Below are 21,779 nucleotides of genomic sequence, written 5' to 3'. Positions count from 1 at the left end.
CTCAGAATGGGGCAGAGGAGGTTGACATTGGGAAGGGAATTGGCAGGTATGATGGTGGGGTGTAGGACCGGGCTACAGAAGATCTGAACTGACTAGGAAATTAGCTCAAATTCACATTCCTGAGATTTCACAAAGCAAGAGTCCTCTTGAGGTTTGTAAGAGTGGGAGAAAAGGGGATTATTTAGTGGTCATGGTTAGTCAACACTAGGCTTGCGTATTTCCAATGTTTGCTGGATTACATGTCAGAGTGGAAAGTTATAGAAAATCAGGAGTTGCTCTAAGGAATGGATTAAGACAGAAAGGCATAGAATGAGGCCAGCTTTCATTTCAATGAGGAACTGAAGCTTTGTTGAATTTGCCCCTATCTCAGCTCTTCTGCACCTGAAACACTTACAGCTTAGAGATAATGGGAACTGCAGATGCTGGAAATTCCAAGATAATAAAATGTGAGGCTGGATGAACACAGCAGGCCAAGCAGCATCTCAGGAGCACAAAAGCTGACGTTTCGGGCCTAGACCCTTCATCAGAGAGGGGGATGGGGGGAGGGAACTGGAATAAATAGGGAGAGAGGGGGAGGCGGACCGAAGATGGAGAGTAAAGAAGATAGGTGGAGAGGGTGTAGGTGGGGAGGTAGGGAGGGGATAGGTCAGTCCAGGGAAGACGGACAGGTCAAAGAGGTGGGATGAGGTTAGTAGGTAGCTGGGGGTGCGGCTTGGGGTGGGAGGAAGGGATGGGTGAGAGGAAGAACCGGTTAGGGAGGCAGAGACAGGTTGGACTGGTTTTGGGATGCAGTGGGTGGGGGGGAAGAGCTGGGCTGGTTGTGTGGTGCAGTGGGGGGAGGGGATGAACTGGGCTGGTTTAGGGATGCAGTAAGGGAAGGGGAGATTTGAAACTGGTGAAGTCCACATTGATACCATATGGCTGCAGGGTTCCCAGGCGGAATATGAGTTGCTGTTCCTGCAACCTTCGGGTGGCATCATTGTGGCAGTGCAGGAGGCCCATGATGGACATGTCATCAAGAGAATGGGAGGGGGAGTGGAAATGGTTTGCGACTGGGAGGTGCACTTACAGCTTAGTTACTTTTAGAGTTGAAGATTCCCTAATGCTATCTCTCTTTAACAAGCCTCTCATCTTCCACCCTTTCCAACATGAGCATATCCAAAGCTCTTTGGCCGATTTTCTAACTCTTGGAATCATAGAATCCCTACAAAGTGTAGAAACAGGCCATTCGGCCCGTTGAGTCCACACTGACCCTCCAAAGAGCCCCCCACCCAGACCCACACCCCTACACTACTCCTGTAACCCTGCATTTCCCATGGCTAATCCACCCAGCCTGCACACTCCTGGCCACCAAGGGTAATTTAGCATGGCCAATTCACCCTAACCTGCACACCCCTGGGCACTATGGGTAATTTAGCACAACCAATCCACTCTAACCTGCACACCCCTGGGCACTATGGGTAATTTAGCATGGCCAATCCACCCAGCCTGCACATCCCTGGGCACTGTGGGTAATTTAGCATGGCCAATTCACCCTAACCTGTATATCTTTGGACTTGGACTGATTACCTATCAGCCTTTATGGTCACTGAGCTGCGTTGAATTTTCATTCCTTCAGTACCTCAATTTAAACACTCTCATCCTGACTTTCAACTTCTCAAAGCCCCACTCCTCCCTATCTGTGCAACTTCCTCCAGTCCTACATAGCTCCAGGTGTCGTCCTCCAACTCTGGCCTCTCATGCTTCCAATTTTGATCATCCATCATTAATGGCCACACTTTCAGTTGCCTTGACCTGAAGTTTTGGATAGGTGATAAAAATAAATGAAAATTATTATTGCTAAGCCAGGTTGGTTCCATCTAGTCTCACTCATCTTAGTCAAAACCCATCTGCACACTCACAAAAAAGCAGCCACATTTCAAATCTTACTCTGAAGTCTGGAATCTTTTATCAATGTTTATTGGGGCTGTGGTCTGTAATGTCACTTAACTCTAAGTGGCTTCGAATGTAGTTACTTGCTGGGCCATTTCTGGGAGTAATTAAGATGTCAGTCACATTACTGTGGGTCTGGAGCCACATTTAGGCCACACCAGGTAAGGATGGAAAATTTGCATTGCCACCACCCACAAAGTCTACAACATTAATCAGGAATCTAAATTATGAATAGATTAGGTCTGTTCTCTTTAGAATAGAGGAATTCCTAGAGAAAATATTCTAATATTCTGAATAAAAATCAAAAATCTACTATTTGATTACATTATTTTTGGCAGTGAAAGGTTTGAAAATTGCAGGGAAACTGGAAGTTATAAGCGTAAGAAGGCAATTATCAAGGGGATCAATTTCACCCAGGGCAGTATAAACAAGGGGCCTCCCATTTAAGATAGAAATGAAACCTTTTTTTTCCTCATGAGGCTTTGGAACTACCTCCCTTGAAAGGCAGTAAAAACAGAATTTCTGAATATTTTTAAGGTAGTGGAATATAGATTCCCGATAAATGAAAGGTTACCAGTGGGCTAGGTGGGAATGTGGAGTAATCGGATCTGCCATTGACGTATTTAATGATGGAACAGGCTTGAGGGCATGAATAGCCTCCTCCTGCTCACAATTTGCATGTTTCTGTTTTGCAGTGGTTACTAAAGAGGTCTATCAATGGGGACTTGTTGGTGGGTTCAAGAAACAATTAAATGGAGGAAATAATTTTGGCAAAGGCATTTTAAGAGGTTAAAGGTTCCATCACATGTTCTCCATTCTATCTTCTCCCTCTCGCTGTTGGAGGTACAACACATTCATCTTCCTTTTCCAACTCTCTCATATCCATTGGCAAGCAAACGGATTCTTTATTACCTGATTGGATGATTTTTTAATGGACAATCAGATTGTCTTTCCATCCTCTTCTCAGATTTTGGTTGTGGGCATTTTTTTTTCTCCACAGCTTTGTTCACAGCAGAGATAAATCCATAACTTCAAGAGAAGCCAGGAGGATTGGTAACCTGCACAGAGATGGGTATGGGGAGATGGTGGGTAAGTGAGGTTCAAAGCTATCAGATGTGGAGTCCTATGGCATCACCTTCCTCAAAGATATAGAGAGGCCAGTGTTGGACAGGGGTGGATAAAGTCAGCAGTCACCAGGTTATAGTCCAACAAGTGTATTTGAAATTATAAACTGTCCGAGCATTGTTCCTTCATTGGGTGATGGACTATAACTTGGTGTGGAGTGACTGCTGACTTTCTCTCAAAATTCTGCAAGAAAGAATGTACTGCTCTTTCAAGAATAGACCCCACTAACTCAGGGTGTCCACTGTTGTAATGGGGAAACATGATAATTTGACCCTAACAAAATCTCACCAAACAGCAAACAACCAGATGCTTTCAGTGATAACAAAGTGTGGAGCTGGATGAACACAGCAGGCCAAGCAGCATCTCAGGAGATGCTTTCAGTGACATTTGTTGAATTATAAAGAGAAATAACTCTCCTGTTCTTTTATACCTGTGTGATGGATCAGGCCTAAGGTAACACCTCTGTCAGTCTAATGCACACTCACTCCCCCAACCCCAACCTTAGCATTGCACTGAGAGTTTTGGCCTGGAATTCTTCGCTCACACCTTTGAAGTGGGGCTCAATTTACACTCTTGGAAGCGGGATCTCACTGACCGAGCAACCACTCAGACTGATGCAGAAACAGTTTAAGTTAGCATTAGGACAGAATTGAGTATAAGGGAGAATGAACAGTGCAGTGTTAGACCCTAGTGAGTAATATCGAACTGATCATTGAAATGCCTTGCCTGAAACTATTCTTCAAACATTTGTGGATCATGCCTGGATCACCTTGATGTTCGAGGATGAACTGGGAGGACGAAACCACTGACAAATGGTTTGTAAAATTTGCTGGTTTCATCACAAATAAAAGGGATTTCACACCTTTCACCAGCCTGAGTACAATTGAGATTCATAGCATGATTCCAAAGAAACAGATATCTCAATCACACTACAACCACAAGGTGCAGCGGTCAGAACAGAGTTTTAAATACAATATAATCCATTGAATTTAGTTTTTAGCAAAATCTCATTATCATAGTCCTTTTTGAATAGAAACATTTTGCATCATTTTGTGCAGGATTTGCTTTCACGTATTATTGTCAGCTCTCTCAGGCAAGGAAAGGCATTACAGCTCAAAAGCAGAAGCACTTGCATTTTCAGCAGATGAAAAAATAAAATAATCACACCTTCCATTTCTTCACACAATTTATCTGAACAGTATCAACACACAAGGGAATCAAAAACTACCCATAGCAAACACACTACCACTTTTACCTCCATGATACCTAGTAGGAACAAATTACTGCAGATGCTGGAATCAGGACTGAAAATGAAAGATGCTGGAGATCACAGAAGGTCAAGCAGCATCCATGGAGAGAAAGCAAGCTAAGGTTGAGTCCAAATGACCCTTCGTTAGATCTGAGATGAAGCTCCAATGATGACACAAAACTATAGCTTGCTTTCTCTGTATGGATGCTGCCTGACCCACAGTGATCTCCAGCACGTTTTGTTTTCAGCCTCCATTACACCTGCTTTGTTACCTTGTGGCAGAAGGTAGGAGAGTGGAGACTTTTCTCTCCAAAAAGTTCAGCCCAAGAAATTGAATATTTTCACAAATGGCCCGGCACAATCAGAGAGTGCAACTCCCTCATCTCTACCCCTAACTTGGGGAGGTAGTGGCATTGTGATTATGTCATTGGACTGGAAAGACAGAGCACCAGACCATTGATCTGGAATTATGGGTTCAAAACCCAGCATGGCCAATGGTAAAATTTGAAGTCAACAGAATGAAGAACTGGCCTAGTGTTGACCACAATTGTCATTAAAACCCAAATGATTCTGTCATGATCTTCAGAAAATGAAATCTAGATTTACCTAGGCCTGTACTCTAAGTGCACAACAATGTTGTTGACTCTTAGCTGCCCTCTGGACAATTTGGGACGGGTAATGAATTCTAACCTAGCCAGTGATACCCACATCCTGTGAATGAGTTAAAATTAACTTGCCAGTAGTGTTTCTACTACACTAACAGTGGTTTGCAATGGTGAAAAAGGACTTTCCCTCATACCCTTAAGGAAATCAGAGAATCCCAATGCTGTAATCCTGTAAAACCTGGCAGTGGATTGGTACCCAGAATGATAATAGATCAGTTGAGCTTTTCTTTTTTTTCATTAAAATATTGCATTTGATTGAGGGGTAAAGATTTGCCAGGCCACCTCAGAAACACTTCTCCCATGTCCTTCTTCAACATAGTATAATGGGATCTTTGATTAACAGCCAATAGCACAATTGGGGTCATCCAGAAGCTATAGACACATTATATAATGTCACACGCACTTGGTGCTGTTGACACTAGAGTTCCTTGCAAATAAATTCCTCCTAGTCACTGCAGAGGATTGGAATATAAATATAGGGAAGTCTTATTAAAATTGTAAAATGTGCTGGTGAGACTACATCTAGAGTACAGTGAGAAGTTTTTGTCCCTTTATTTAAGGAAAAATATTATTTAATTGGAGGCAGTTCAGAGACATTGACTGGGATGATCTCTGATATGGGGGGATTGTCTTATAAGCAAAGGCTAAACAGGTTGGGACTCTACTCACTGGAGTTTAGAAGCATGAGAGGTAATCTCATTGAAACATATAGGATTCTTAAGGGGCTTGACGGGGTAAATGTTGAGAGGATGTTTCCCCTCATGAGAGTGTCTAGGACTGGAGGGTCTTAGAATAAATTTAAGACTGAGATGAGGATAAATTTCTTCTATCAGAGGGTTGAGAGTCTTTGAAGTCCTTTCCACAGAGAGCTGTGGGGGCAGAGTCCTTGTGCATATGTTAGGGCGAGATAAATTCTAGACCAGTCAGGGAATCAAGGTCTATGGGGAAAGGGTGGGAAAGTTAGGAATGTCAGATCAGCCATGATCCTATTGAATGGTGAGGCAGGCTTGAGGAGCCAAATGGATTGCTCCTGTCTCACTTTCTTATGGTCTTTGAAGTTGACTTTAGCTTTTAAATATCCTGTCCCAGCTTTTTATATTCATATTTTTAATGACATAGAAATGTAAGTGGGCACAAATCCTTTTGAGTTTAAGTCCTTCACTATTTTGAACTGTACTTGGGACAACAGGCAACATGAGGCGGCTTTAACTTCCTCCTTCTTTCAATTTATCACAAGACCTGACATGTTCTCACGGTCAATAATTGCAAAGTTATACTGCAGACAAGAAGCTCTCCCATTGCTATTACTGTGGTGCTCTCCCTCAATGTGGTTGATTAAGGAAAGTTTTGCTATTAATATTCATTCTCAGGTAAGGAAATGAAGCCGTTTAGATGCAGGACTACCTCTACCTTAGTAATAGGACATAACCCTCAGAGCAAGCTTAACAAATCAGTGTGACATTTCTTTTACACCCCGCCAGCAGTCCTTGCAATTGCTGTACATATGATTGCCTAGTTGTACGCTGTAGGCTAAATAGGAAATAGGTTTCTACTGCCTTAAATCCATTTTTGAGTTAGACAAAAGGCCAGGAGAACTGACTTGTTTTCGAGGTTAAGTCATTTTACAACCGTGGGTCACAAAAGGCACAAAGATAATGTTCTAACCAACTATAATATCCAGACACAGGTAAGAATAATTAACTACACAATCCACATCTCTGGAAGTTTTTGCTGTATATATTGTGCTGCAGCCCAACTTCTCCTGGTCTCAGTCACCAGAAACATTAGCACACGAGCCAATGCAAAATTAGTAGCACACAAACTGAGGGTCTTCGGTCAAGTGAGAGATCAAGTGGGCTGAGATTGATCCCCTCGGAGTAGTGAAGGAGATTCAGACAGAACCATCTGTGGCTAAGAAGGTTTTGTCAAAACAGATGGGAAGAAACTGTTTCCATTGGGAGAAGATTCAGTAACCAGAAGATATGGGTTTTGGATAATTGACAGAGGGGTGATGAGAAGGCCTTAAATCCACACAGTAAATTATGGAAGATCTGCCTAAAATGTTAGAATAAGCAGATTTTAGCATTGATTGTCAAAAGGAAATTGGATATGTTTTTTGAAAAGGAAAAGCTTTGGAGGCCTCTGGAGAATGGTAGGGGGGTGGTGGGGAAAGGTGCGCACTAACTGGATAGCTATTTCAAAGCTCTGAGGAGGGTCACTGGACCTGAAACATTGACTCTGGTCTTGTCTTCTCAGATGCTGCCAGACCTGCTGAGCTTTTCCAGCAACTTTGTTTTTGTTCCTGATTTACAGCATCTGCAACACTCGTTTTTTTTAGCTTTTTCAAAGAATCAGCATAGGCACAATGGACCAAATGGCCTCTTGTAATAAATGATTCTAACAAGTAAATGTACTTTAAGGATGGATTAATGCCTCCGAGAGGCACAAAAGAGTTTCACATGAATGACTTAGGATTTTCATACTAATGTCACATACTGTAATTTTAACCCCTAAGTTCTCTGTCTGGCAGAGATGTAAATGTAATTCATGAGAAAACACATTACACCTTTACATTGACTATGTAGCAAACAGCATCTAATTACACAATTCCACTAATCACTAGTCAACCTGAAGGTATAAAGTATCCATAACTGTAGTGTCAACATGCTCTGATCACTTAAAAGACCACAGATAGGTTTTTAGTAAATGGAAGCTAATCCACCAAAAATAAGCCCTGTTTTATCAGTTAACTGTTCAGTAACATAGTTGTAATGATGCATGGCTCTTCACAATTTTCATATCAAAAAATATCAATAGACATGAACTTAAGACTTTTCCCTTTAGATACAATTAAATAAGAATATTACTCTAGTCACCCCACAGCCTTTTCAGCTGAAATTCTGATCTCTCAAATATGTCAAAAGGAAAAAGGAATTCCAAAGTACTTTTCCTTCCTGGTTTAAGGCTAATGAAGGCCACCGACCTTTGGCAAAGAAGTTGGGAGATATTGATGCCTCATCTCGCTGATGGCACAGGCTGATTGACTATTCGGAGAGATGGCATCAGTGCTTGTAGTAGACTGTTTTTGCTTCATTGTTTAAAATGAAAACTTACAAGATGTTGGGTTACCAACCCTATTCGGATGTATTCCTGGAGGTATCATCCTTGCCTCCAATCCTCCTGCCCAGACAAACAGCCCTTCCTTAAAAATACCAAGTCCAACAGTTTTCTATTGAATAAACAAAGCCGTTCGAAGAAAACAATTTAAAAAATACAAATTTTCTTTCGACATTCCTGATATATTCTTTCTTGTGAGCAGTGTCCAGAATATTCAACATTAATTCCCGCAGACTCAGTGGCCTTCCTGGAAAGTTTCGCAAAATTTAATCGGAGGAGCAGGAACTCGGCACGTGCAGGTTAGGCCTCCCAGTTATGGTGCCGCGATCAATTTCACATTCACATTGTTAGATCAAGCAATTTCACATTCAATTTCTTGGTTCTAACCCATCTTCCACTCTACATCTGAAAAATAGCCCACAGAGAACTCAGTAATAGACGGTGACTAAGATCTCTCCATTATGATCTGTGGGAACACTGCCAGATCATTTCTTACCCAGTTGGTCATTAACCACCTCATCTTTCGGTGAGAATTTTACTCTTTTAGAAATGTTTGAAATGTAAACAAGACACAAAAGAAGTCTAATTTATGTTTAAAGCTAAACTCTTTTTCTTCTTCCTCTGATCTTCTGCAAGAATTCCAATAAATTTCCAACGTAAATAAAGCAAATAAGCACTCATCTTCCTGCTCAAAACCCACTAAAATTTTGGAATTGGCGCAGTGGGCAACTGTCAGGGGTGAGTTGCTCATCACTTGCCATTCTTCACCCTGCTTCTGCCTGTTGTTAGCATCCAGAAACACCTCAAACTCCTTTCGCATGGGATTGGGAAGTAATTTCCTTGATCTCCTGATTGTTTTATGCTGGAGATGTTTAGTCCACTGGAAAACAAGAGCCCCACAGTCAGCTTAAACTAGATTAAATCATTCTTTTAAAATAAAACAGAACTTGCCCAACTCATTTCCATTCACTGAAAGCTACAAAAGAGCTTTAAGGTCCAGTAGCTCCAAATCCATTGCTTTCACACTTGCCCGATACATTTTGCTCTTGAATTCACTTAGCTCTGGTTTATGTTCGATAACCTGGATGCTAAGTTGACGTCATTTGATGTAGCTTCACTGTCAATCAGCTCCATTGATAGTTCATTGGCAAGTAATAAACAGATACAACAGAAATGTACATCAAAAGGTCTGTCCATGTCACTACAATCAGAAAGTGCCTTTGTTCTTGGAACTTGCTTTGTCAGAATTTATGACCAAATTCTGACAAGTGAAACAATGCTAGTTGGTATTGTCACATCCCAATAGTATCCCCCCAGAGCTAAATTTTGGTTTGGTTGAAAATTAGGATTGAACAGAAATTTCACAATCGATGATTCTTTCTTTTAATCAGTTCTCAAACATGGCCAAAGTGCTTTCACTTAATAATTCCTTTGCGAAGTGTAGCCACATTAACTAAAGCAGTGGATGAAGCAATTGCAGCTTCCCTCAAGTGACAACGTGCTGGCTGGCTCGTTAATTTCTCTCTTTGTTTAGTCGCTGCTCCTTGAGGGAGGGACATTGGCTGAGGAACTGGGGCCAATAACCTTCTTTCCCCACAACATATCAAAATGTTATGCCCACTTCGACCTAATTACAGCACAACACCCAATTTCAAAACATGTGACAATCCCCTTCGGAACAGAAATAAGCAATGCTTTTTGGGGACAGATTAAAGGTTTGATTTGTTGATAACAAGGCTTGGCCAGAAGAGTTAAGCCATTTGGGATGTGATGTTGGTGAGATGCTATGTGACGAGGGAGAACCAAATTGTCTACTTCTGCTCTCAATTTGTACGTTAATATGTAAGGACGTTGGTCACTAAAAATGTAAAGTATTTAGTTTTGTTAGTGTGCAGTATTCTTTGCGTTGCAATAACATTAGGACTCAGAAAACCAATTTAGCACCCAAACCATTCATGTACCATTAAAAATTTACAAAAAACATTTCCCTAATTTTTTTAAAGCACCAGTCATGTATATTACATGCAAACATTTCGGAACTCCTACCTACTCCACCAACAGCAGTTCATTAAGGCAACACACGATCACTTTCTCAAGGTCAGTCATAGATGGGCAACAAATGTGGGTTTAGCCAGTGTCACCCACAACCTGCAAATGAATTTTAAAAAGAAGATGAGACCCTATAAAGGTCTACTCTAGGGGTAAAGGAACTGGTGTGACATAACCATCATCTTGGCAAGAAACAAGTTTGGTTTTATCAGCCACCTGGAAGAATTGACATTGTGTGCACAAAGCCCAAACAAATTCTCTTTTCTTGCCAGTCAATAAATGAGATGACATCCTAATAGAAAAACAAGAAATTTCACCCAACTAGAGCAAACACAGCATTAGAAATGGATACTGAACCTCAAACAGCATTCGCTCATTTGTTAACTTTCTTGATGTTAAAAAAAAATGACTTCAAACCTTGAGCAAAATTATCATCTCTTCAAAACCTGTCCATTTGTACTCAGGGCACTTAAATCCATCTCATGATCAAGTGATTCCTTGGGGGTAAAGGCAATATCATGGAAATTAGAGCAGAAATTATTATAAGGGAAGAGAGATGGACCATGGAATGCATTTGCTGGTTAAACAGGCTGAAGCTTCCCACAAAGAAGAAAAGATTATTAAGTTGGAAGTGGAGATGAAGGTATGATAGAATTAGAATTGTAAGGGTAGATATCATGAAAAGGAACAGAGCTGGTGGAATAAACAGTTTGAAGGGTTGAAATGGAGGAATAGACTCACCAAACATTGGCATGTGGAAGGCTAGGTTATCAACTGTTACCAGAAAACTGAGACAACGTTTGCTTTTCAAATCAACCAAAAGCTAAAATGCAACCTGCCGTGGGTTCAGTCAACAAATATCATTCTTCAGCCCTGGCACAGCAACTTTGCCCATCAGATTTAAACTGGCATTCACAAATTGCCACATTGATGCACTGGCATTGGACAGAAGGAGCTGAGAATGTGGTTGTACAAGTCCCATCGCAGGCACAAAGCAGATCCCAGACAGGCCCTGCCTTCCTTCACAGAGGGAGAAGGTCAAAATAATGGACAAGAGGCAGGTCTGTCCAAAGGAATAGGAGGAGCAGGCTGCACTAATGATAGGTAGTCTGGATTCGGAAGTCCAGTCTCTTGAAGTCAGTTGTGCAACTGAGACTGAGGGAGCCTCAGTAACAATCACTTAATGAGGGAGCACTTTGAAAGCTGTTGTTCACATTCTACAGGTGAGTTCCAATCTGAGAATATGGAGAGTGTGCAAGGCAGTGTGACTCAAGCTGCTTTTGGTCTTCCAGTTAGGCATAATCTCCATCCCTCATATACCAGTGAGGGCACAGAAGATAAAGGCAGCAATGCAGATCCAAAACAGAAAAGTCAACTGCCTCCCTCGAGCTCACTGTTCCAAGCTGAACAACAAGGTCTGTACAGGTGCAGGAGCTCCAAAATAACTGGCAGTGCCAGAGAAAATTTGAGATATGCAAAAAGTTATCCATCCCATATCACTTGCATTGATATCGCATAGAATCTCATCACAGTTGCTCGATTAAGTAGAATCAGTAAAGTAAACAGATTCCAAATCAAAGATTAAAAGTGAAAGAAGCAACGAATGTGTTCAATTGTTGCCATCGCTATGCCAGCATACCATGTTGTTCTGGGCAAGGACCTACGATCACAGCGCCAGCTGAGGTCTCAAGGACCTGATCGCCAATGTTACACACGTTGGCATCATCACCACTGGTCATCTTTGTCTCTCACATAGGAGCTCCTTTTGTAGCCTTGTTGAATAGGCATGACTTTTTGACATGTCAGCTTCCTTGTTAGGCCTTCTGAAGGTCTGGCGACAAGGAGGCTGGAGTTGATGAGCCATCCACACTCGACAATGGGATCTGCATGTGACTGTTGGCAATGTTTGGAAACTGCAAGAAACAAAAGCAGATTGTTAAAAGAAAATCATATACATCTTGCTACAATATTTTGCATCATCAGCTGGAACTTACATTTATTTAGCCACTTGAACAAAATAAAACATCTCTATGTTGGAACAACATTTGACACTGAATCACATGATTTTTAAAAAAAAAATTTCATGTAACATAGGCCTCGCTGGCTGGATCAGCATTTAATGCTTGTCCCTAGTTGCTCTTGAGAAAGTGGTAGGGACCTGCCTTATTGAACCACTGCAGTCCAGTGCTATAGATAAACCCACAATACTGTTAGGGACGGAATTCCAGGATTCGGATCCAGTGACAGTGAAGGAACGGTGAAATATTTCCAAGTCAGGATGGCGAGGAGCTTGAAGGGGAACTTTTAGGTGGTGGTGCTCCCATGTGTCTGCTTTCAACCTAGCCGGTATTGGTTGTCAGTTTGGAAGGTGTTCTCTTAGGAGCCTTGGTGAAGTTCTGAAGTTTTTTTTTAAAGATGGTACATAATGCTGTTACTGAATGTCAGTGGGGGAGGGAGTGAATGCTTGTGGATGTGATGCTAATTAAGCGGCTGTTTTGTCCCAGATGGTGTCAAGCTGCTTGAGTGTTGTTGGGGCTGCACTCATCCAGGCAAGCAGAAATATTCCATCACACTCTTGACTTGTGCCTTGTAGGTGGTGGACAGGCTTTGGGGAGTCAGGAGGTCAGTTACTGGATCTCTAGCCTCTGACCTGCTCCTGTAGCCATTGTACTTTTCTGACTTCATCTGTCAGTTTCTGGTCAGTAGCAACACCAGGATGTTGTTAATGAGGGATTCACTGATGGTAACACCATTGCAATAGTTATATTGACTCCTTTGAAGATGGTCACTGCGTGGCATTTGTTTGGCACAAATGTTACTTACCAATTTTCAGCCGAAGCCTGGATATTGTCCAAGTCTTGCTGTATGTGGGCATGGGCTGCTTCATATGGAAACTGCCTTTATCTCAAATATTACTGACAGTTAAAAGATCCCAGTGGATTGCTGAGAAATGGAAGGCAATAACCTTCATAACTTAGAATAATGGACTCCAGAGGGCTGATAGGGTTAATGACTCACTTGGCAACACAGTTATCCCTCAACACTGTGAGATATAAAGTCAGTATCCAGACTGACACTGCAGTGCCATTTGGAGGAAGTTTTATTTTTATTCATTTTCAGGATGAAGGCATCGCTGGCTGAGTTGGCAAGCATTGCCCTTCCCTGATTGGCCTTGAGAATGTGGTGGCGATGAGCCACTTTATTGAATGCAACATTTCAAACAGCAATTCCAATCAAGCAGTCTGGCATGGAGTCTAATTGCCAGGGTTTTAAATATATTAATTCCATTGATGGGAGATGATGATGTGACAGTGACACAAACAAGGTGTACAAAATGATCAGAAGTATAGATAGAGTGGACAGGTAGCTATTATGAGGGGGCATAACTTTAAAGTGAGTGGAGGTAGATATAGGGGAGACATCAGAGGTAGTTTCTTTACTCAGAGAGCGGTAGGGGCGTGGAGTGCATTGCCGGAGAGGGTAGTGGAGTCGGCCTCATTAGGGACATTTAAGTGGCTATTAGATAGGCATATGGATGATAGTATGTGGTAGGGGTGGAGGTTAGATAGGCCTTAGGTTGAGGGTAAAAGTTCGGCACAACATTGTGGGCCAAAGGGCCTGTACTGTGCTGTACTGTTCTATGTTCTAATAGCCCAGGTTAATGCTCTGGGAAATTTAAATTCAATTAGTAAACCTGAAATTGAAAGCAAACCTTGATGTTGTTGATCGTGAAAACATCAGTGATTGTTGTAAAAACCTGTCCGGTACACTAATATTCTGTAGGGAAGGAAAAACTATGGGCCTAGGTGATGGAAAATGGGACTAGTGCAGCTTCAGCGTAGTTTTGGCTGTACAGATTCAATGGGCTGAAGGGTCTCTTCTGGGCTGCATGATTCTTTGAAATCCATTGTCCTAAGCCAGCCAGGTGTACCTGTGAGCTCAGACCCACAGCAACATGTTTGCCTTGTAGCTGCCCTCTGAAAACACCATCCAAGCCATTCAGTTCACGGGCAGTTAGGGATGTGCAACAAGTTCCAATATCGCAGGTGATGCCCACAACCCATGAATGAACAACGAAAGCAAATGATCAGCCCACAGAGCTCATAGCCCATGCTTACCTGAAATAAAGTGCTGGTTCCAGGCATTCGGGCTGGGCTGAGTGTGGCCACTGGACTAAGGGTGCTCCAGAAATGGATGCTGGACAATAATGGACTGGGAGTCAGTAAGAATGGAGTCTGGAACAGAAGAGAGAAAGCACCAGGTTGGAATTGCCAATAATAACAGAATAAAAAGGATAAATTCACTGACATACCATGGCAGAGGTGGTCTCAGGGTGCACTCCTTGAAATCTGGAACTGTATCCCACTCACCTACCCACACAGACAGACAGACAGACACACACACACACACACACACACACACACACACACACACACACACACACACACACAGAGTGTTTGGGGGGGAACGGGTCGTTTGCAAGGCTGAGATTAGTGGATTTTTATCGAGTTTATGAGTTCTAAAGGGATGCGGAGTTGGGCCAGCACTAGATCAAAACAGTTTGTTTCCATTTATTGAAGGTCTAAAATAAAAGTGAATATAGACTAAAGGACATTATTATTATTGTTAAAAAGCACTTACTGCACAGAAGCCCTGATGTGAGGGCGCGGGTGTTGGTCTGGGGTGGAAAAAGTCAAAAGTCACACAACGCCAGGTTATTGTCCAATAGGTTTATTTGAAAACACAAGCTTTTAATCACTGCTCCTTCTTCAGGTCACTTCACCTGTGATTTCAAATAAATCTGTTGGACTATAAACTGGGGTTGCATGACTTCTGACTTTGCACTGAAGTTGCCATTAGTTCAAACAACTGCCCCACTCACCAACTCATCTCACTTGGTTAAAATGTCCCTCTATTCCTTTCATCCATGTGTGCTTATACAGCTTCCCATTTGATTTATCAACAGTATTTGCCTCAGCTAGTCCCTGTAATAGTGAGTCTCAAATTTTCACAATTTTCTGGGTAAAGATATTTCTCCTCAATTGTCCAAACAATTCACTAGTGGCTATAATTACTGCTTATATTGCTGCTTTTCCCAACCTCAGAGACCTTTATCGGATCACCCCTCAAGTTTCACATTTCTTGAAACATAAAGGATCCCAGCCTGAAGAAGCTACACCAGGTTTGAAGTGTTAACTTTGATTCTCTCTCTATAGATCACAGAATCCCTACAGTGTGGAAGCAGGCCATTCGGTCCATCGTGTCCACACCAATCCTCCGAGGAGCATCCTACCCAGACCTAACCCCTACCCTATCTCTGCATTTCCCACCCTAGACACTATGGGCAGTTTAGTATGGCCGATCCACCTAACCTGCACATCTTTGGGCTGTGGGAGGAAACCAGAGCACCCAGAGGAAACCCACACAGACACGGGGAGAATGTGCAAACTCCACACAGACAGTCGCCCGAGGCGGGAATTGGACCCTGGCTCTGCGAGGCAGCAGTGCTAACCACTGAGCCTCTGTGACACCCCAGATGTTGCCAGACCTGTTGAGTTTCTCCAGCACTTTCTGTGATTGTAACAAAAAGTATACAAGTGCAGCATGCAATCAGAAAAAGGTTAATGAAATCCTATCTTTCATGATAGTAATTAAACATAAGAGGGTGCCATATTTCATTAATTACAGGCCATTAGTGAGGTGACATCTCCAATACCATGTGTAGATTTGGTCTCCTTATCTAAGAAAGGATGTAAATACACTGGAGGTGGTTCAGAGGAGGTTTATTAGATCAATACCCGGTATGAGCAGGTTGTCTCATGTGGAAAGGTTGGACAGTCTGGGCTTAGTTCCATGAGAGTTTGGAAGAGTGAGGGGTGACTTGACTGAAATGGACATGACCCTGAATGGTCTTAACAAAGTGGAAGGGGAAACAGGAATTCCTCTTATGGGTGAGTCCAAAAAGAGGTGGACAGTTCTAAAATTAGAGGTCTCCCTTTCAGGAGATTTGTTTTTCCTCTTTGCGTGTTGTATGACTTTGATATTCTTTGCCTCCGAAAATGGCAGAAATGGGAGCTTTGAACATTTTTAGGACATGGATAGATGGACTTTTGTTACACAGTGGTAGCTAGAGTTATCAGGGTTAGATGGGAATGTGGAATTTGAAAACCAAACAAATCAGTCACAACCTTATTGAATGGCAGAGTGAGCAAGATGGGCCAAATGGTCTACTTCTCTCTCTTGCATGATTGCACAGTAGAAAGTGCAAGTAGAAGAAGTGAAAGCGTTTAGGATAAAAAGCCAGAACTTCAGGCAAATAACAAGTCAATCAATCAATTAATAAATCACCTCGTCACCCAGCTATTTACCTAATGCGTAAATCAGAATACACGATAAGCTGTGTAAAAATAGCAAGTGAAAGAAATTAGCAACACTTAAATATGGAATCAGGCTGAGTGTCGTTGAGGAAATTGCTCTATGCTGCTGTCTGTCTCTCTTCTGTGGCTAAGTGCATAGCTGGGTGTCCCCAGAGAGGAAGCATGTCATACTGGCTGGTATGTTTGAGGCCTCTGACAACTGATGGGATAAAGCAGCATCTCAACAGCAACAACGCTATAATTTCACTTTATAAGTTACTTCCTGTTTTACTTATAATTTAATCATTGTCATATGATCCTCCTTAAATGAGGGTATTTTTGCCCATTTCATTTTTACTGATGAACTGATTATGGTCGATCTGCAGTTGTTTCCCAGACTTAGGAATGAATGATTTTGGGCCAAAAAGTGAAGAGAGTTTTTCTGAGAGGATTGAGAGCCTTGGCAAATCTCTCCCTCAGAATTCTGTGGGTGCTCAGTCACTGACAATAGCCGTGTTGGAGATCAATAAACCTTTGGGAATATGGGATAGCATGGGAATGTTGAGACATCGTATGGCATCAACAATGATCTTACCAAATGGATGATCAAAATGTTGGAAGGTAAAGTCACCGCAGTCTAACCAGACCGCAGGGCTGCTCTCTCAGTAGAAAGAGACAAATTGTAATGGTTTATTCTGAGGGTCACCATGTGCCAGACAAGAGGAGAGGATGAGAAAGAAGATCCTTCATAATTAGCCCAGCTGGTGTGGGAATTCAAATCTTACTGTTGTTTGTCACTCTGCATTACCAGCAATCCATCCAGCCAAGTGATGTAAGGAACTCTTAGTTGATTTAAAATAGATTCAGAGATGCTGGGAACTGCCGATGCTAGAGAATCCGAGATAACAAGGTGTAAAGCTGGATGAACACAGCAGGCCGAGCAGCATCAGAGGAGCAGGAAAGCTGATGTTTTGGGCCCATACCCTACTTCAGAAATGGGGGAGGGGAAGAGGGTTCTGAAATAAATAGGGAAAGAGGGGGTGTGCGGATTGAAGATGGATAGAAAAGCAGATAGGTGGAGAAGAGACAGACAGGTCAAAGAGGCGGGGATGGAGCCAGTAAAGGTGAGTGCAGGTGGGGCGTTAGGGAGGGGATAGGTCAAGAGGGCGGGATGAGGGTAGTCAGTAGGAGATGGTGGTGGGGATTGAGGTGGGAGGAGGGGATAGGTGAGAGGAAGGACAGGTTAGGGAGGTGGAGACAAGCTGGGTTGGTTTTGGGATGCAGTCGGGGGAGGGGGGATTTTGAAGCTGGTGAAGTCCACATTGATACCATTAGGCTGCAGGGTTCCCAGGCGGAATATGAGTTGCTGTTCCTGCAACCTTCAGGTGGCATCATTGGGGCACTGCAGGAGGCCCAGGATGGACATGTCGTCTGAGGAATGGGAGGGGGAGTTGAAATGGTTCACGACCGGGAGGTGCAGTTGTTTAGGGCGAACCGAGTGTAGGTTTTCTGCAAAGCGATCCCCAAGCCTCCGCTTGGTTTCCCCAATGTAAGGGAGACAACAACGGGAACAGCGGATACAGTATACCACATGGAAAAATGAGGACATCTGAGATGCTTGGGAGTAGAATGCCTCATCCTGGACGTTCAGTCCCTATACAACTGCACGTATGCACCTGATGAGGCATTCCACTCCCTAACATCTCAGATGTCCTCGTTTCTCAAGGATCGTAACATCACCCCCCGGTCAGTGGTCAAGAACACCCTTGACCGTGTCTTCCGCATTTCCCACAACTCATCCCTCACACCCCGTCCCCGCAATAACAACCAAAACAGAATCACCCTCATCCTCATGTACCACCCCACCAAACTCTAGATCCAATGCATCATTCTCCAACACTTCTGCCATCTGCAATCCAACCCCACCACACAAAACATTTTTCCCTCTGCACCCTTATCTGCTTTCTGGAGGGACCACGCTCTCTGTGACTCCCTTGTTCGCTCCACACTCCCATCCAGCCCCACCACACCCGGCACTTTTCTCTGCAACCACAGGAAATGCTACACCTGCCCCTACACCTCCCCCTCACACCCATCCCAGGCCCCAAGAAGATTTTCCACATCTGGCCATGTGGTATACTGTATCCGCTGTTCCTGTTGTGGCCTCTTCTACATCGGAGAAACCAAGCAAAGGCTTGGGAACCACTTTGCGGAACACCTCCGCTTGGTTCGTAATAAACAGCTACACCTGCCAGTCGCGAACCATTTCAACTCCCCCTCCCGTTCCTTAGATGACATGTCCATCTTGGGCGTCCTGCAGTTCCACAATGATGCCACCCGAAGGTTGCAGGAACAGCAACTCATATTCCGCTTGGGAACCCTGCAGCCAAATGGTATCAATGAGGGCTTCACAAGCTTCAAAATCTCCTCGTCCCCTACTGCATCTCAAAACTAGCTCAACTTGTCCCCACCTCCCTAACCGGTCCTTTCTCCCACCTATCCCCTCCTCCCACCTCATGCTCCACCCCCATCTCCTACCTACTAGCCTCATCCCACCCCTTTGACCTGTCTGTCCTCCCTGGACTGACCAATCCCCTCCCTACCTCCCCACCCACACTCACTTTACTGGCTCCATCCCCACCTCTTTGACTGGTCTGTCTCCTCTCCACCTAGCTTCTCCTCTATCCGCCTCCCCCTCTCTCCCTATTTGATTCAGAACCCTCTTCCCCTCCCCCATTTCTGAAGAAGGCTAAGAGGGGATTTAATAGAGACATATGAGATGATCAGAGGATTAGATAGGGTGGACAATGACAGTCGTTTTCCTAGGATGATGACGTCAGCTTGTACGAGGGGGCATATCTACAAATTGAGGGGTGACAGATATAAGACAGATGTCAGAGGCAGGTTCTTTACTCTGAGTGTGGTAAGGGTGTGGAACGCCCTGCCTGCCAATGTAGTGAACGCAGCCACATTAGGGGCATTTAAACAGTCCTTGTATAAGCAGATGGATGATGATGGGATAGTGTAGGGGGATAGGCTTAGATTAGCTCACAGGTTGGTGCAACATTGAGGGCCGAAGGGCGTGTTCTGCGCTGTACTGTTCTATGTTCTAAGAAGGTGGTTCTGGTCCCGAAACGTCAGCTTTCCTGCTCCTTTGATGCTGCTTGGCCTGTTGTGTTCATCCAGCTCGATGCCTTGTTAACCCTTAGTAGATGGCTAGGTTCAAAGGGAAGCAGCACGTACTCCCAGAATCCCTGCAGTGTGGACGCAGACAATTTGGCCCACTTTGTCTACGTCGAACCTCTGAAGAGCGTCCTACCCAGACACTTCCCTCCATTTCCCATGGCAAATCCACCTAATCTACACATGCCTGGACACTTGGGGCAATTTAGCATGGCCAATCCACCCAGTCTGCACCTCTGTGGACTGTGGGATAAAACTGGAGCGCCTGAAGAAAACCCACAGAGGCACAGGGAGAATGTGCTAACCCCACTCAGACAGACCCCTGAGGGTAGTCTATGGGCGCTGTGAGGGTGCAGTGCTAACCACTGAGCCACTGTGCCAATCCTGCAACTATTATGTCAAGTTCTTTTTCAAAATACATTATCAAATAGGGTGGCATTGTCAGTTGGAGTGAGACCAGAAGTTCCATTAAACCGAGTGAGAAATAAACATGAGGACTGAAGAAAATTGAAGGTGGCTGACCTGGGTTAAATAGGCGGGTGTCAATGATGCTGCCGGGAGAGGAGGACTCGGCAGGGCCAGAGGGCTTGGGTCACTGCTGGTAATAACCAAGGCCGGAGTCAGCTCTAGCCCCTTTGGCTTCTTTGACCGACCCTTCTGATGCCTGGTTTCCGGGTTGTCCGACGACGGATCTTCCCCATCCGAGGAGAGCTCCAGAGGCTGTGTCAGGTCATCCGAGGGGCTGGTGGTCAGCTCAGTCTCCACGGCCAAACCAGCAGCTGGATCCAGCGAGGGCTCTAAAATGGGTGAGCCAGGGCTCAAGGGCAGAGGCGTGGGAGGCGAGATGGAGGATGGAGTCGAGGCGAAGGATGTGACAATGTTTGGCACTGTCAGGGACTCCTCCGATGATGCTGGGTTTGGTGGGGTCACCGCGACCGAGGGCACCGCCGCCGGTTCTACCACAGAGACTGGTGTCTCCCTTTTTGGTGGGTTGGTAACAAATTTAATGACTGTGACAGGCTCCTGAGCGGGTAGCTTCTTCTTTTTCTCTTCAGGCAGCTTATCCCCAGGGTTCTCGATTTTAATGGACTTGAAGATGTTGGGATTGGTTTGTAGCGAGTTCAAAGTGAAAGATGAGTAGAGCCCTGAGCGGATGTAGTCGTTGCGGCTTGAGATCTTGGAGGAGGAGGTTGCTTTCTCCTGGCTATGGTTTTCCTTGTCCTTTTGTGGCCGACTCATATCAGGCAAAGCTGTGTCGATTCCTTTCTCAGACCTGCCCACCATGTTAAAATCCATGTTCAATATCTCCGGATAGCACACAAACTTATAGACAAATTTCTGTCCATTCACTTTTTTAATAATGTTCTGCAGAATAAACAAAAAGATCAGAATGAAGCAAATAATTCTAAAATTCTGACTCTCCCACCAAGATGGACTCCTGGAATTACAGCTCAATTCAGATCAACATTGAATCCCTACAGTGTAGAACGGGGCTATTTCGGTCTATCATGTCTACTCTGATCCTCTGAACAGCATCCCACCTGAACCTGCCCCACTATCCTAACCCTGTAGCCCTGCCTTTCCCATGGCTAACCCTGCTAGCCTGCATATCATCCCTGGATACTACGGGCAATTTAGCATGGCCAATCCACTCCAACCTACACACCTTTGGACTATATGAAGTGACCGGGGCATCTAGAGGAAACCAATGGAGACACAGGGAGAATATGCAAACTCCAGAGAACATTTTCATTTTCAAATTTATCCTTTTATGAACTATGGGCATCACTAGCATGACCAGAGTTAGTAAGAATTGCTGATGCTGCAGTCAGAGATAACACAGTGTGGAGCTGAAGGAACACAGCAGGCCAGGCAGCATCAGAAGAACAGAGAAGACCAGCTTTTGTCACCTATCCTGACTGCCCTTGAACTGAGTAGCTCTCTGAGTCATTTCAGAGCGGCTTAATAGCAGGTTCTGGGGTAACATGTAGGTCAGACCAGGTAAAGATGGCAGATTTCCCTCTCTACAGTACATTATGAATTCGCAGTAGTTACACAGTCTATTGAGACTAGCTTCAATTTAACATTAAGTTCCTAAACTGT

At 43.9% G+C, this 21,779-nt stretch overlaps 1 protein-coding gene across 1 annotated transcript in view; it reads right to left on the bottom strand.

The window, feature by feature from the left end:
• Positions 1 to 3,968: 3,968 nt before the first annotated feature.
• Positions 3,969 to 21,779, bottom strand: part of LOC125462886 (ETS domain-containing protein Elk-4-like) — a 59,331-nt gene continuing 41,520 nt past the window's right edge. Inside the window, exons 3-5 of the mRNA XM_048553347.2 lie at positions 20,199 to 21,041; positions 14,256 to 14,372; positions 3,969 to 12,050 (exon numbers count right to left, since the gene is read on the bottom strand). Of these exons, the coding sequence (XP_048409304.1) occupies positions 11,952 to 12,050; positions 14,256 to 14,372; positions 20,199 to 21,041 (1,059 nt within the window). The 3' untranslated portion in view covers positions 3,969 to 11,951. The remainder of the gene's footprint in view (positions 12,051 to 14,255; positions 14,373 to 20,198; positions 21,042 to 21,779) is intronic.

Source organism: Stegostoma tigrinum, chromosome 21 (assembly GCF_030684315.1).
Source record: "Stegostoma tigrinum isolate sSteTig4 chromosome 21, sSteTig4.hap1, whole genome shotgun sequence".
NCBI classification, from domain to species: domain Eukaryota; kingdom Metazoa; phylum Chordata; class Chondrichthyes; order Orectolobiformes; family Stegostomatidae; genus Stegostoma; species Stegostoma tigrinum.
Note: the sequence above shows the minus strand (reverse complement) of the source record. Positions and strands in the feature narration are given on the sequence as shown.